Source organism: Notechis scutatus, chromosome 6 (genome assembly GCF_049901735.1).
Source record: "Notechis scutatus isolate UNSWTSFEM ecotype Mainland chromosome 6, rNotScu1.2, whole genome shotgun sequence".
Classification (NCBI taxonomy): domain Eukaryota; kingdom Metazoa; phylum Chordata; class Lepidosauria; order Squamata; family Elapidae; genus Notechis; species Notechis scutatus.
The window spans coordinates 31,586,187-31,603,691 of record NC_142014.1 but is presented as its reverse complement, the minus strand read 5'-3'; the positions used below and the strand labels follow the sequence as shown (position 1 = coordinate 31,603,691).

At 41.9% G+C, this 17,505-nt stretch overlaps 1 protein-coding gene across 1 annotated transcript in view; it reads right to left on the bottom strand.

The window, feature by feature from the left end:
• ITPR2 (inositol 1,4,5-trisphosphate receptor type 2) overlaps positions 1 to 17,505 on the bottom strand; it is a 143,936-nt gene that overhangs the window by 71,756 nt on the left and 54,675 nt on the right. The window contains 9 exon segments of the mRNA XM_087967877.1: positions 239 to 424; positions 529 to 648; positions 1,885 to 2,057; positions 2,879 to 3,040; positions 4,927 to 5,068; positions 7,283 to 7,443; positions 8,529 to 8,628; positions 9,892 to 10,046; positions 14,214 to 14,258. Of these exon segments, the coding sequence (XP_087824003.1) occupies positions 239 to 424; positions 529 to 648; positions 1,885 to 2,057; positions 2,879 to 3,040; positions 4,927 to 5,068; positions 7,283 to 7,443; positions 8,529 to 8,628; positions 9,892 to 10,046; positions 14,214 to 14,258 (1,244 nt within the window).

Genomic DNA, 17,505 nt, shown 5'->3' with positions numbered 1-17,505 from the left:
ATTCTATTCTATTCTTATTCTATTTCCTATTCTGTTCTATTTCTACTCCAGTCTACTCTATACTCTATTCTTCATTCAAATTCTATTCTATTCTATTCTATTCTATTCTATTCTATTCTATTCTATTCTATTCTATTCTATTCAGTTCTGAAAGCCTTGGATTATCAGTAAAGCTAAAGAACAAGGAATTGAGGTTTAGAATTGTATGCAGTTTTGTTTTCTCTTTGAGAAAAATTACCTGTAGTAGGTCAGGACCTCCAAATCAGTTTTGGTGCCCTCCTTCGCTTCCTGAGCAAGATGGCGGATGGCCTTCCCATGGGGCTCCTTATTACTGTCTATCCAGTACAGCCACACCTCTTCTTCTTCCATATCGTCCGCAAGGGAGGAGCAATTCAAGGGGTTGTCCATTTGCATGGAAACCAGCCTTTAAAACAACAATGGACACGATCGCTTACCAGGGCTCGACATGAAGACGGGGCTTAGGAAAAGCGACGGGGAACCATTACAAGTAGATCTCAGTGGGCTTACTTGGTCTGAATGAGGATGTCGGCATTTCCGGGACTCAGCATGTATTTACAAATGAGTTCCTGAGTGACTGGAATGGCAGCCGTGTTGGAAACACACAGGTCGGAGAGATAATCCAAGAACCTTGACAAGGGGCAGAAGTAGCAAGAAGAGATGTTTCAAACTGTGCAAATTAAAAGAAATTTATACAAATACCACTATGATCCATTCATCCATCCATAAAAGGAGATACCATAGATAGAAGATAGATAGATAGATAGATAGATAGATAGATAGATAGATAGATAGATAGATAGATAGATAGATAGATAGATAGATAGATAGATAGATAGATAGATGATAGATAGACAGACACTGATGAGAGTGACAAAGGTAGAGTTGGACATGTAGAGATGGACAACTAGAGAGTTATAGATGATAGAAATATAGATGATAGAGACAGACAGACAGCCTGATAGATATGAGAGAGAGAGAGAGAGAGAGAGGGAGGGGGGGGGAGGGAAAGAGAGAGAGAGAGAGGTGGGTGGGTGAGTGAGTGGATGGAAGGATGGGTAGGTAGGCAGATAGATATAGATACTGATAAGAGAGGCAAAGATGATCAAGAAATACAAATACAGAGAAAAGAGAAATAGAGAAAAATAAATGATAGAGACAGACAGACAGATAGACACAAATAGATAAGATAGATATAGATGTAGATAGCTACGATAGATAGATAGATAGATAGATAGATAGATAGATAGATAGATAGATAGATAGATAGATAGATAGATAGATAGATAGATAGATAATGGATGGATGGATGGATGGAGGGAGGGAGGGATGGATGCAAGGATGGATGCAGGGATGGATGCAGGGATGGGATTCTACCAGTTCGGACAGGTTCGGGTGAACCAGATGTTAAATTTACACCTGGTTTGCTGAATTGGTATTTGAACTGACCGGCTGGCCCCACCCATTCCACCCTGCCCCTCTCCGGAGTCTCCATGCGGCCCATTTTTGATGCAGATAAGAGCAGGGTCTGTGCGGAAGCTCTGGGAGGGCAAAAAACAGGCTGAACCGGAAGTTCTAGAAGTCCAGAAATGGGCCTATTTCCGGCTTCCAGAAAAATAGCTGAACAGGAAGTTCTGGTAGGCCACACCCACCATGGCCATGCCCAGCCAACAGCCGGGCAGCAAACCGGTTGCTGGGATTTTTGAATCCCATCCCTGGATAGATGAGAGAGATATAGAGATACGGTGAGGGAAATGTCAGTTTTATAAAATCAGGAGCTGCTCTTGATGTTACCACGATTTTATAGCAAATATTCACCGCTAAAAAGATAAACAAATGACATGAATTATGTGAGCTGCTTCAAACCTTGGCTCTCGATTCCTCCTGAGTAAACTCACAAAGGTCTCGATTTCTTTAGCTGTGATATGTTTCTCCAGCAGCTTCCTGTTGTTGTGCAACAAAGCTGTGATCGTATCTTCTGCCAAGATATCATAGCCAATTTGGGACTGCATGATGCAGAAATTGGTAGCAATGTATTCCTGGAAGAAAATCCCAGAACGATCTGTTAAATAGTTTGAAAACAGGAACACTCAATATCACTTCCCCAAGTTCCAGATTTATTCCATATTATTTCCCCTCTTTGGTGCTCACCAAGCTCAGCACCAAGGAGTCACCAGAAAGAAAAAAAACAGATAAGCATGGATTAACCCCAGACAAACAATCCAGCAGAAAACAGTATCCTCATCAAGGTACTACCAAGCAGGAAACCACTCTCCCACCAACACTGCCAGGGCAAGCAAATGTATATAAAAAGGGACCAAACCCTACACTCCTTTGTAGATGATGTTACCAAGTTAGGACATCAAATGTCTGCAAAAAAAACCCCACCCAACTCAGAGAGCACCAAGGACTCCACAGTCCTCCTTCTCTTCCTCTTTGCAAATCCCACCCCCTTCTAGCACTGATTATCTTATCTAGTTCAGCCATGAAACATCTGCATGAAAACCAGCAAGCTCAGAGAGCACCAAGGACCCCACAATCTTCTTCCTCCTTCCTTCTCCTCCTCCTCCTCCTCTTCCTCTTTGCAAATCCCACCCCTTTCTAGCACTGATGATTTTACCTAATTGGATCATGAAACATCTGCATGAAACCCACCAAGCTCTGGAGAGCACCAAGGACCCCACAATCCTCCTCTCCCTCCTCATCTCCACAAACCCCACCCGCTTCTAGCACTGACGATCTTACCTAGTTGGGTCTTGAAACATCTCCAAGAAAACCACCAAGCTCAGAGAGCACCAAGGACCCCACAGTTCAACCCTGAGCTACAAAACCTGTACTCTATTGGTAGGAAAAGACCAACCTGGTTTTTTCGATAGTCCTGTTGAGAATGACGGAGGATTCTGTAGCAAAGTCTAAGCATGTATTTGTAGGGGGCGTATCTCTGGTCTCCCAAGTCCTCCAATCTCAACATGGCTCCCTCACCAGCCTTCTCTTTAAATGGGGTTTTCAATATTCCAAAAATCTGTGTCCAAACCCAGAGACAGACAGACATAAGAACACCAAGTTATATAGCTGGGAAAAGCTGACAAAGGATCTTCTCGTAAGCCTTCACAAGCGAACGAAAAGGCCTATCTTTACCACCCCTGCCAAACAGGCAGTCCTCAAGTTATAGCCATAATTGAGACTGCCATTGCGGTCATTAAATCGTGATGATCACAAGCTGTGACGGTCATAAACTTGATTGCAGGAAATACGACTTCAGCAATAGAGTGGTCAATGTCTGGAATACTCTACCCGACTCTGTAGTTTCTTCCCCAAAGCCCAAAAACTTTAACCTTAGACTGTCTACTATTGACCTCACCCCTTTCCTAAGAGGTCTGTAGGGGCGTGCATAAAGCGCACCAACGTGCCTACCGTCCCTGTCCTATTGTTTCTCTTATTCTTCTTTTATTTTTCTTATATGTACCCATTTCATGTATTCACAACTATGTATACACTTATACTTATTATCTTGTAAACAATTGGCAAATCAAATAAATAAATAAATAAGGCAGGTCACCCCGGACCTGATTTTATGACCTTCTTTTGCAGCAGACATGAAGGAAAAATGTAGAGAGAAGGTTGGGTGAAAATGGGAAGCAAATGCTGGCTTGGGGTAAAAACATCATAAACAACAATCGCGTGACCACACAGTCATAAATGTGGGTTAGTTGCTGGATGCCCAAGATGTAGTCATGTGAACGCAGGGAAGGGGCTGTTGGAACTAACTGTTGTGGCCCACCAGCAGAGCTGGTGGCAGACTCAGACAGTGAGGAGGTTGGGAAGCAACATGGGCCAGTCCTGGAATCTGGGGAAGGCTCAATGTCAACTCATAAAACATTTATATGTCTGTTTTATAGTTGTCAACACAAAGGGAGGGGGGAAAGGGGTTTGAATTATGATAAACCCAGATGGGTGGGGGAAAACCAAGGTCAAGGGTGACAGTGAATTATGTGTCTCAGAGTCGGCTACACCCAGGTAGTACCGACATGTTAACTCCCAATAAATCCTGTTTAGTGTTGGAAGTTTGGCTCAAGACTCATGATTTAATTGGGATAACTGCTGGAATCCTGACATTCTGATGAGTGCTCTGTTTCAGAGGGAGAGATGGGGCCAGGGCCATTCGACAGTTATCAGCTGCCTTTGGAGTCAGAGATCAGTGGGGAAGAAGAACAGCTGAAGCCTGTTCCCAGTGTGCGCATGCACAGAGCTGCCAGGAGAAGGGAACAGCTAAGGAACAAGGGTCGACTCAAGAGTAAGAACACAGGTGGACAGTGAATGGCCCCTGCCATAGGAATCAAAGAGGAGCAAAAGGGGAGTGGGGTTTTGCAGGAGACAATTAGTTTGTTTAATTAGTGTGAAGATTCGTGTATCTAAGTTCGTGACTCACAGAGACTCCTTGGCAAGTATTTCCTTGTACAGCATTGCACTTGGAAGCTATCGGCCTGGCAACTCTCCAAGCCTGATAAAGGTCTGTGGCTGCAATTCACCCTTGAAAGACTGTTTGCCAGGACTTTGTTGGATGTGGATGATAGGAATTCACATTAGCCTAAATAAAAAGGGGTTTTGTGGGGACGAGGAGTCTGCTTTGTGATTTTGTGAAGCGTAGGTCAGAACAAAAACCAGGAGAGATCAGAACAAGAGCAACCTCTTTTATGTGGCTAGTTTCATTTCCTCAAACAATTTTGTCCAGTCTAGAACCTGCTTGATATCCTGATATGATATTCAGAATTCCTAAATTCACATCAGAATAGGTTGCAGATTTCTTTAAAATGTCATCACTGTCGTATCGTGGGCACCATCAAGGAAAGGATTATATGGCATCTCTCCTCTTTGTTTTAGAGAGTGCATTTGTCACCATCCACCTACCTGTTCCAATATATTTTGTTCCCTCATTAATTTCTGCCTCTCCCGATTGGGTCTAATCACCACCACATCCAAAACCTCTTGTCCGTTGTTGTGCACATCGGCCACGAAGAAAATGAGGTCTTCCAGGAGCTTAGTGACAAACCTAAGATGAAACAAGGATGGGACACTGAACAACAATGAATAATAACAGAATTATCACCTACCAGGTTAGCTAAAATGTTTAAAAATATGCCTAGCAAATGTCGGAAATATAACCAAAAAACGGGCACTTTTTATCATATGTGGTGGAGTTGCAAAAAAAAAAAAAATGGGCAAAGAAACATAGGAGATTAGAAAAGATAATAAGGAAATAGATAGATTTTAAACCTGAATTGTTTTTATTAGGTATAATGTCAGAAAGAAATTGATAAGAAAAGTATGTTCTTAATATTATATCTCAGAGAACAGCAGTGAGGATTATATTCATACAATACTGGAAAAATGAAGATATACTGCGAGATGAAGAGATAGTCAGGAAGACACTAGATTGTGCAGAAATGGATAGATTGACATTGAAAATTAAACAGAAAGAAGATGTAGGATATTATCAAACATGAGATCTATTTTACCGATGGTTGGAAAAAAGGGGTGGATATTAAGAATGTAAATTTGTATTGTTAAGCAAATTAAATATCCAGACAACACAATGTTTATTATTAAGGACTAAGAAATACATTTAATATAAAATCATTTTTAAAAGAAAATAACAATAACAGAATAACAGAGTTGGAAGGGACCTTGTAGGTCGTCTAGTCCAACCCCCTCCACCCAAGCAGAAGACCCTGCCTACACCATTTCTGACAGATGGCAATCTAATGTCTTCTTGGAAGTCTCAAGTGATGAAGCTCCCACAACTTCTGAAGGCAACTTCTGTTCCATGGGTTGATGGTTCTCACTTTCTGAAAATTTCTCCTTATTTCCAGGTTGAATCTCTCCTTGGTCAGTTTCCATCCATTGCTTCTTGTCCTGCTTTCAGGTACTTTGTAGAATAGTGGGAGCTCCACACTGAACATCTCTATCTCCCTGAAGATCCTCCAAGATTAAAAGAACAGGCTTCCAAGCAAAAGACATCTTCTTTGTTTAATATGGAGAGGAGAGCTCTTGTTGTGGTCCACCAGCAGCCTGTGCAGACAGCAACAGAATTGGACAGTGGGGAAGAACAGGGAGCAGTCCGGGAGTCTGGGGAGGATGCGGATGGTCCTGCGTCCAACGTAGAGATTGGGCCAGGACCATCTGGGAGTGGGCTGCTGACTCTGGAGCCTCCAGAATCTGACAGCAGCAAGGCAGAGGAACGGTTCCCAGTGCGCACGTGCACAGAGCTGCCAGAAGGCAAGAACAGCTAAGACAAAAGGGGCGATTCAGGAGTAAGACTTGGAAATGATTGGCCCTCCCATAAGGTAAAAAGGAAGTGCAAAGGTAGGAAAATCTTTGCAGGAAGCAATGTCATTTGCTCCGATCGGTTTGGAATCTGAAAGCTCCGTGGTGAATTTGTTCTCTGCTTGGTTTTGAGAGACTAATTGGGACTTTAGTCATTGGCAGCACTTCTAGTCAGATAAGGTGTGTTCTTATCAGATGTCTTTCGAAGAACTTTGGTAGATGTTCCTGGGACTAATTATAACCAGTTAAGACTCATTCCGGGCTGTGAATGATGATAATTCACAGCCAATGAACTAAAATAAAAGGGTTTTAGATTTCATGTGTGTTTATTGGTGTCTTAGGAAGTCTTGATCAGAACAGTTCTCCATGTATGGTGGCCAAGACTCAAAAGGCACTTTTTTCAGAAGGGGAAAGAATACAGAATAGAATACAGAATAACAGAGTTAGAAGGGACCTTGTAGGACATCTAATCCAACTTCCAATCTCTTCTTAAAAGCCTCCAGTGATGAAGCTCCCACAACTTCTGAAGGCAACTTCTGTTCCATGGGTTCATTGTTCTCACTGTCAGGAAAATTTCTCCTTATTTCTAGGTTGCATCTCTCCTTGATCAGCATCCATCCATTGTTCCTTGTCTGGCCTTCAGGTAATATTCACTTCCACACAAGTTCCATCTGCCTTAAATTCCACATATTCAAATGATGGGAAGTCTTAACATAGTTGATCATTGCAAAACATCCAGATTCAGCTCTGAAGTCTTTCTCACTTCCAAATCATACTTAGCTTCCTAACCCAGATTAAGGCTGCTCAGATATTGCCACCTGCTGTGGTCACACAGGCCTGTTATTCTAAAAGGAAAAAAAAATTACAATTTTTGCCCGACAGTACAATTGCATTCTGACAGGAAACCCCAAACCAAAAAAAGGCAAGAAAGACCACTAACCTCCTTTCATTTTGAGTTACCGAACCGCTCTCCAAATTTTTGACTATCGATGCTAAAACCTTGTTGGCATCATTTGCAAAATCCAAGTCTCTGACCTCCGACAAAGGAACAGACACAATGGCAAAGGCTTCTTTGTCTTCCTTCGTCTGACAGGTTCCAATCTAGGGATTGAAGGGGGTAGAGGGAGCAATGAATCAATCCGATAAATAAATACAGTAAACAACAAACATTTAAATATAACATCTCTCAATCTTCTATCTTTCTCTCTATCATCTCTTTAATCTATCTTCTATCTATCATCTATAGATAAGTGGATAAGTATCCATCCGTCCGTCCGTCTGTCTGTCCGTCCATCCATCCATCCATCCATCCATCCATCCATCCATCCATCTCTCTATCATACGTCTATCTAATTTATCTATCACCTATTTTCTATTTATCATCTATCTATATCTATCTATCTATCTATCTATCTATCTATCTATCTATCTATCTCTCATTCACATCTAATTTATCTATCATCTATTTATTGTACATTATCTAGTTTATCATTTATCTGTCATCAATTTATATATCTATCTCTTTCTATCTATCTATCATCTATTTATCATCTAATTATTTATCATTGATCTTTCTATCCATCCATCCATCTGCTTATCTACTCATCCACCCACCCACCCACCCATCCATCCATCCATCTATCTATCTATCATCTATCTATCATCTATCTATCTATCATCTATCTACTGTACATCTATCTAATTTATCCATTATCTATCTTCTATTTATCATCTATCTATCTTTCTATCTACTTATCATCTATTTATCACCTACTTATTTATCATCTATCTATCCCTCCCTCCCTCCATCCATCCATCCATCCATCTATCTATCTATCTATCTATCTATCTATCTATCTATCTATCTATCTATCTATCTATCTATCTATCTATCTATCTATCTATCTATCTATCAATCTATCTATCTCTCCCTCCCTCCCCCCTCCCTCCCTCCCTCTATCCATCTATCCATCTATCTATATCTATATCTATATCTATATCTATATCTATATCTATATCTATATCTATATCTATATCTATCTATCTATCTATCTATCTATCTATCTATCTATCTATCTATCTATCTATCCTATCATCTTTTGTATTTCTTATCCACCCGTGTCCTTCAGAAGATTGGAAAAGTCATTTATGTAGACAAAGTCCAATTTCACCAACTTCCTCTTTACCTTTAACATTACCGGCCTTTCTTCATCTTTGTCGATTGGGATGCTAGTGCTGGTCACCCAAGTGTTGGTGCAAAGATGCCTCAGCCGAACATATGAATTCCTAAATAGAAACCAGAGGAATCAGGAAATGAACTTTAAACCACCGGAGCAGATCCTAGATTCTCTACTCAACTCTGAAGGAATTGACAGGGATTGCTGTGGAAACTCATTCAATTAGATTGTCTCTGGAGAGGAATAGCAGGATACAGAAATATAAAATGATACCCACACAAATGTGTCCATTGACATCAAAGAGTAATTGATTTTTTTCGATTCAATGAATTAACAAAATCACAACTTAGACCAGAATTAAATGTTCTCATGCATAAAAGAAGGATGTACAGGATGAGATCTCGGCACCATAAAGTTTCTCCAAAAGTTATGAGTGAATTATAATTAAGTTGTCTTCAAGTTATGATCAAGTCCTGGTGATTGTACAGAAACCTGCATGTAGGTTTTCGGATTCACATAAAGTGATTTTTCTTTCTTTCATTCATTCTTTCTTTCCTTCCTTTTCCTTCCTTTCTTTTTCTTTCTTTCTTTCCTTCCTTCCTTCTCCTTCCTTCCTCTTCTGTTTCTTTCTTTCTTTCTTTTTCTGTCTTCCCTTCCTTCCTTCCTTCCTTCCTTTCTTTCCTTCCCTTTTCTTTCTTTTTTCCTTCCTTCCTCTTTCCTTCTCTTTCTGTCTTCCATTCCTTCCTTCCTTTTCTTTCTTTCCTTCCTTCCTTCTTCTATTTATTTATTTCCTTTTCTTTCCTTCCTTCCTTTCTCTCTCTCTCCCTCTCTCTCTCTCTCTTCCTTTCTAGAAGGATGTTCTACTTCTCATTCTAGTCTAAGGTTGGGGTTTCCTACAATTCCAACCCAACCACTTTCAAGATCTGATGCTCCTTAGCTTTCCCAGATATGGCTAAAATAATCTTCTACTTGAGGTCAGCTCATGGACATATCCATATGTTTTTTTCTTGATTATTATACAGAAATGGCTTGATTGCCTTCTTCTGGAATGGGTTTTTGGCTTTCCATTCCAGCCTACCATTTGGGATCTTCCTGGGGTCTCCTACGCAGGAGACTCCAGCAACTAGATCCACCACTAACTAGACCCACCAAGGAGAAAATGTGTAGGTATCTTGTAGACAAGTTGCACCTCTCCAACCTACAATGCCAAAGGGGCATCTAGGAATAACCCAAAGTCTTGGCTTCAACCCAAGATGACTTCTTGAATTTCAGATGGAATCTCTGTTTGGAAGAACCTGAGATCAAGAGATGGACAGGTACAAAGGTGGAAATACACCCAAATATACATTTGATTTCTGTTTCCCAATAGTACCTTGGAACCAGACAGTCAGCCCGTTGCAAGGTGGTTGCGTCCAGTTCAAAAAGAGAGGCAATGTCATTTCCATGAGGAACAGAGACGAGGGTGTACATAATCTTCTCTCCTGCCTGTCGTTTCTTCTTCAAAGTTAGAAGATCGTTGTCTTTCTGCTGAGGTGGAAGAGGAGTATCACTTGGTTTGTCTAGGAGCTGGCTGTCTATAGAGATTCTCCGTCATCCAGGCAGGGGTGGGTTTCCAAATTTTTTCCTACTGGTTTTATGTGCACACGCACTTCACACGCACATGCAGCGCTCAAATACTGACCTCTGTCAAGGCTGGTGAGCTGCCTGGAGTGTTTTGAAGCTCAGCTGAAATAGCACGAATCAACTGAGCTTCATGTGTGCATGTGGCACAAATACGAGAGCTCTGTCAATCTGGTGAGCTGCCTGGAGTGTTTTGAAGCTCAGCTGAGGCACAGAAATAGCACGAATCAGCTGAGCTTCACGTGTTGCACGGCACAAATACAGGAGCTCTGTCAACCTGGAGTGTTTTGAAGCTCAGCTGAGGCGCAGAAGTAGCGTGAATCAACTGAGCATCAACACGTGTGCTGCACAAATATGGAGTTCTGTCAACCTGGTGAGCTGGCCAGAGTGTTTTGAAGCTCAGTTGAGACGTGGCAATCTGCTCTGCCATGCAAATTAGCTGAGGTAAAAAGCAAGGAAATATAGGACAGGTAACAGCAGGGGTGGGTGGCGGGGCCAGCCAGAGGTGATATTTGCTGGTTCTCCAAACCAGTCAAAATTTTCATTACCGGTATGCCAGAACCAGTCCAAACTGGCTGAATACCACCTCTGCATCCAGGTCATAATTGTCCCCCTTTTCAGGAGGTAACTGGACGTCCTTGTTTTCCTTTCTAAAGAAGTTTAGCTTCTCATCCAAGAAGCTTCTTCAGCTCTGACTATCTATCATTCCCCACTATCCTGGCAGAGCTGAAGAAGCTTCTTGGGTGAGACGTGAAAGGTCTTCAAAAAAGAAAAACAAGTTGGCTCCTGGAGGAAAAAAAAGCACCTTTGGGACTTCTCACTATTCTATTTTGAGGAGGATCTCACAGGGGAACGTTTCTTTCTTTCTAGCCTCCTCCCCTGCAGAAGCTCCAGAGTTTCTCAACGTTGGCAACTTGGAGGTGTGTGTGGACATCGACTTCCAGAATTCTCCAGGTTGCTTTGCAACCTGAAAGTGGGTCATGTGTGTGAGGGCTCTGGAAGCCAGCAGATTAGAATCATAGATGCTCTCTCACTTTCCAATAGTCTTTCCCCACTGGGAAATGGCACATAATCTGGGAAATGCTGGGAATGCTGGGAAATGGCACATAATCCTCCCGTCAACTCGTAAAGCATCCCTATGCCCGTTTTCAAGTTGCCATAAGCAGGAGAGGGGGAAATGTGAAGGAGCAGTATGGCAAATAAAACTAGAAGTACATTCCACGCTTATCTTACAAAGATTGTAGCCTAAGCTACCGGATCTTCTGCCCACGAAAATCTTTCATTGGAGAATGTGATTGATGACACCCAGCCCATGAATGTGCTTCACTGGAGAATCTGATTTATGACACTCCCAGGGGGGGAGGAGGGAAACAAGGTGACAGGTGACCATAAATTATGTGTGGCAGAGTTGGCTTCATAGGGGTCAATGCCAACATGTTGCTCCTAATAAATCTTTTGGATTCTTTTGAAGCTGGGCTCAAGGCCCATGATTTAATTAGGGCAATCACCGGAAACCTGACACCTCTTTTGTGATTGTGTCTTTTTCGAGTTAATACTTTTTGTTAGTTTATCGAAGTATAAAATAGAAAGAAAGAAAAAAAACATGGAAAAGTAAGAGAGAGGAAGGGGAAAAGAGGGAGGGATAGTGTAATAGGAGGACGGGGGAAGGAAAAAGGCACCAATTTCTGACTCTCTTTGGCACAAAAGGTAGCAACATTACAACTACAACTTTTTGCTTTTACACAACAGTATGTACAAGCCATTTCTTTAACAATAAGCCTGTGTAGTTTACGAAAACAGAATTTAAGCTTCATTTTTATTTATTTTTCTCATTGCAAACGCAAAATCCGAAAGCAATTTCAAACTAGAGACAAAATTAAATATAATGTCTTATGTTTGGTCATGATATCTAGGATTGTGTCTTAAAATTTATGATCTATGACTTATCCCTTTGTTGCTTGTATGTACACTGAGAGCTTCTGCACCAGAGACGAATTTCTTGTGTGACCAATCACATTTGGCCAATAAAGAATACAGTAGCCTTCAACTTGCCAGAGTTCGTTTAGTGACTGTTTGAAAGTTACAATGGCACTGAAAAAGAACCGTTTTTCACACTTATGACCGTTGCAACATCCCTGCGGTCAAAATTCATACGCTAGGCAACTGCATCACAATTATGACGGTCGCAGTGGCCGGGGTTACGTGATCGATCCCCTTTTGCAACCTTCTGACAAGCTAAGTCAATGGGGAATCCAGATTCACTTAAGAACGGTACTACTAACCGTGATTCACTTAAGAATGGTGGAAAGAAAAGGTCCTAAAATGAAGCACAACTCAACTGTCTCACTTCACCAGGTAAATTTTGGGCTCCATTCCTGATCGTAAGTCGAGGACCATCTGCAATTGTCCTCCTGGCTCTTGAACTTTACATGACAGACCTTTCCCAATGCTGACTCATGCATGAGTCATCATCGCCTTTTCAGTGAGTCATTTGTTGTATGGAGCAGAAAGAACAGGTTGGAAAGAGGATTGAGAGGAGGAGAAGGGAGGAGAAGAGGACAAGAGAGAAGAACATTGTGTCTTCAGAAGCTACTTGGATGCTTCTTGCCTTGATCCCGACCTGAGGAGAACCACCAAAATAAGAAACCAGTGGAATAAATCTCTCCATGTCCAGATGCTACATGAGTTGATTTAATTCCTGCTCAATTGCAGGCATGTTCCTCCAGAGAAGCAGGCCAACAACCGAAAACACTAAAGTTGGTTTTTTATTCATCTCTCTTTCTTGCCTTCTGTAACCAAGCCGGTTCCTACTGAATTCAGGCCAAAAAACCCAACCCCTTGGATGACACAAACTGAAATCCATGGAGTCTTTGGTGCTCTCTGAGCTCGGTTGTTTTCTTGCAACCACGTAAACAATACCTTGGTCAAGGAACTACCAACTCAGACAAATAATCCAATAGTAAGTGATAGCCTAATCCACACACACAAGACCCACGCACACATAACACTGACAGGGAAAGACATCAGTATATTAACAGAGAGTCCCTTCAGTATACATCAGTATATAAACAGTCCCTTCTAGCACTGATGATGTTACCTAGTTTGGTCATGAAACATCGGCAAGAAAGCCATCAGGCTTCAGAGAACCCCAAGGAGCCCACAGTCCTGCTCCCCATCCTCTTCCACACTCCTTCTCCTCCACTCCATCTAACGCCACTTTCTTTTAGCACTGATGCTGTTCCCTAGTTGGGTCATGAAACGCCTGCAAGCAAAAGCACCAAGCTCAGAGAGCACCAAGGAGCACCATAGTCGTCTCTACTCTCCAACAACCTGCCTCCCTTCTCTTTCCTCCCTCCTTCCTCCTCCCCTTCCTCCCCTTCTTCTCCTCCACTCTGTAATCCCACTCCCTAGTAGCATTGATGATGTTCCCTAGTTGGGTTATGAAACATCTGTAAGAAAAGAACCAAGCTCAGAGAACACCAAGAGTACCCTATTCCTCCTCCTCCTCTTCCTCCATCTCCTCCTCCTCTCACACTCATTCTAGCACCAATGCTGTTACCTAGTTGGGTCATGAAACGTCTGCAAGAAAAGAACCAAGCTCAGAGAGTTCCATATCCCTCCTCCTCTTCTTCATCCTCCCTTTAGCACCAGTGCTGGTCCCTAATTGGATCATGAAATGTCTCCAAGCAAAAGAGCACCAAGGACCCCACAAGTATTGTCTTCTATTGGTACAAACTGAATTGTGAATTGAGGAAGTCCCTTTGTCCATCAAGCTCTACCTGAAAGATGCTTGGAAGATGAACCAATTGCCATACCTCACTGTGTTTGTGAGATGCCGTGTAACACTTGAGGATCTTGCCCTGATACCCATTCAACCCTATGCTTTCACACCCATTGCTCTCCCCAAAATGCTAAAACAGAGTTGGACAACCAAGAAGTTTAAATTGCCGCCTGGTTTTGTGGCAAAAAAGAAAAGTTGAACATTTGTTTTCAATACTCAAATAGCAGAGCTTTTGTAAGAAGATGGCACAGGGAAAGGTTTTACCACATTTCATTTAAAGGAGCTGGACTCACCAGAATCTTTTCCCCATTGCAGACATCTGGATAATGAGGATTAAGCTGCAAAAGAATACTTTCATTAGCATTTTTAGGACTGGTTTTTAACAGCTGGTGTTTAAAATGAGTTTGTAGACTTGAATTCGAAAGGTAGAGAAATGTGCCAACTACAACCAGATTTCTGGGGTCCTTGGTGATCTCCGAGCTTGGTGCTTTTCTTGCAGACGTTTCATTACCCTACTAGGTAATCTCATCAGTGCTAGTAAGGGAGTGGGATTTGCTGGCTGTTTATATACTAATGGCTTGCCTTGTCAGTATCGGTGAGAGTGTTCTTAGTGCTTTCATGACCAAGCTAAGGCCAAAAATGCTAGAAAATTCTTTGAAGCCTGGCACTCAAACATATCAGCCATCAACAAGCATGCAGAGTTAAATAACATCTACATGCCGTTCAAAAGAGACAATCAGAAAGTTAAAATTCCCAAATCAATGAACTATCAACTCAGACAAGCTAACAATAAATAATAACCTAATCAAAGAGCCACCAAGAAAAAAACCACACTCCCACCAACATTGATAGAGCAAGTCACTAGCATATAAAAGGAGGGTAAACCCTACCTTCTTCTAGCACTGAGGATATTACCTAGTTGGGTAATGAAATGTCTGCAAGAAAATCACCAGGCTCAGAGAGCATCAAGGACCCTTCTTCTATTGGGATAAAGCTTCACAATTTTTTTTACTTGCCGTGTATTTTCCCCACAATAATCCGGCGATGTGAGTGGGCTTTCACAAGGAAGGAAGGAAGGAAGGGAGGGAGGGAGGGAGGAAAGAAGGAAGGAGAATGGAGGAGGAAGAAGAAAGGGAAAGGAAGCCGAAGGAAAGGAAAGGAAAGTAAGGAAAGTAAAGGAAAGAAAGGGAAGGGAAGGAGAAGGGAAAGGAAAGTATGGAATGGAAAGGAAAGGAAAGGAAAGGGAAGGGAAGGGAAGGGAAGGGAAGGGAAGGGAAGGGAAGGGAAGGGAAGGGAAGGGAAGATAAGATTTTATTTTGTGTATATTTGAATGCCAGCTTAAATTGAAAAGCCATTTCGAATAAAAGCTATAATGAAATTAGACCCCAAGTAAATAGTTCTTTTAATAATAACTTCTCTCTCTCTCTTCTTCTCTCTTTCACTCTCACCCACCTATAAATATATAAATCTGTCCGCTATTACAGCCATTCTGCCAGAAAGAAGATGAATTATGCAATGAGAATACACAGCCTCCTGGTGGCATAATTTTCACCTATTTGTTCAAGATAAACTTGGGGGGGGGAGAGATTTGCTTCGAAAACAAAACCCTCCCACGTAACCTTGACTCCTAAAAGGTCTTCATTTATCAAGCAAAACATGTTTCAAGAACCACCCCGAACAGGCTGGTGTTTCCAGAAAAGCAAATAAGAATATTTCTCAACTGAGTACAGTCAATAAAATCGCCATTCATTTCACAGAGGTCTTTTATCCTAAGGATAAATAAATAAAAAAACTGGAGATAAACTTCTTGTCCTGGGAATCCTACAGCTGGAAGGCTACCTTGGGCAGGAGACAATAGACCCTAAAGGGGGGGTTGTGATTATTTTATTGATTTATTGATTCAATGTACAGCCTGCTTTTCAGCTCAGGAAGGACACACGAAGCAACTAATACAACTTTCTTTAAAAATACAAAAAAACCAACAACCCAAGGCCAAATGTTCCAAGCATAAAATTTAATATTCAGCTCCATTTGCCATTAAAAGCTCGTCGAAGGAAATGCATCTTTAGGGGATGCCCTGAATACAGGTACTCTTGTAATAAAATACAGGCAGAATAGTCAAGACCTTGTTGATGATCCAAGCTCTGTCAAGGACCTTGGAGTACTCATCTCTAATGATCTAAGTGCTAGAGCCCACTGTAACTACATAGCCAAAAGGGCATTAAGAGTTGTTAACCTAATCCTACGTAGCTTTTTCTCTGGTAATATTACACTACTAACCAGAGCATACAAAACATTTGCTTGACCAATACTCGAATACAGCTCATCAGTCTGGAACCCACATTACGTATCTGATATTAACACAGTTGAGAAAGTCCAGAAATATTTCACAAGAAGAGTTCTCCACTCCTCCACTCGTTGCAGAATACCTTATGCCACCAGACTCGAAATTCTAGACCTAGTAAACCTTGAATTATGCCATCTTCGGTCTGATCTAAGTATGGTATATAAAATCATACATTGCAATGACTTACCTGTCAATGAATACTTCAGCTTCAACCATAACAACACAAGAGCACACAATAGACACAAACTCAAGGTTAATTGCACCAAACTTGATTGCAGGAAATACGACTTCAGCAACAGAGTGGTCAATGTCTGGAATACTCTACCTGACTCTGTGGTTTCTTCCCCAAACCCCAAAAACTGTCTACTATTGACCTCACCCCTTTCCTAAGAGGTCTGTAAGGGGCGTGCATAAGCGCACCAACATGCCTACTGTCCCTGTCCTATTGTTTCTTTTATTTTTATTTTTATTTTCTTATATGTATCCATGTATTCATAACTATGTTTTTACTTATACCTATTATCTTGTAAGCAATTGACAAAAATAAATAAATAAAATCAAATAAATAAAAATAAATATGACCAGGGGTGGGTTTCAAAAATTCCAGCAACTGTTTCGCTGCCCGGTTGCTGGGTGGGCGTGGCCATGGTGGGCGTGGCCTAGTGGAACTTCCGGTAGGGCCGTTTTTCGACTTTCCCAGAGTCTGAAGGTTTCCCTCAGGCCTCTAGGAGGGAGAAAATGGCCTTCCCTGAGCTCTGGAGGCCCTCCAGAAAGCAGAAATGGGCCCGTTTCCGGACTTCCAGTACTTCTGATAGCGCCATTTTCCTGGTTCCAGAGCCTCCGCATGGACCCTGCACTTACCTGCATTGAAAATGGGCTGCGTGGAGATTCCTGGGAGGGGAGGGGACGGTCCAGCCAGTCAATTCAAATACCGGTTTGGCGAACCAAATGGAAATTCAACATCCGGTTCACCCGAACTGGTCCAAACCGGTAGAATTCCACCCCTGGTTATGACCACAATTGAACCCAGAATTTATGTTGCTAAATTGAGTGAGCTTGTTTGTACCCTGTGCCAGTTCACACCTATCTTTCACTCTAGGGTTGTTGTTTTTTTGCACGCTGGGCAAATGGACGCCCCTTCAGAGCCCATCATGCTGCATTTCTCCAAGATGGGATCTAACCGAGAGGCAGAAAGAGAACCTGCCAAGTTTTCCAGACTCAATATTTTCTGTGGAAAA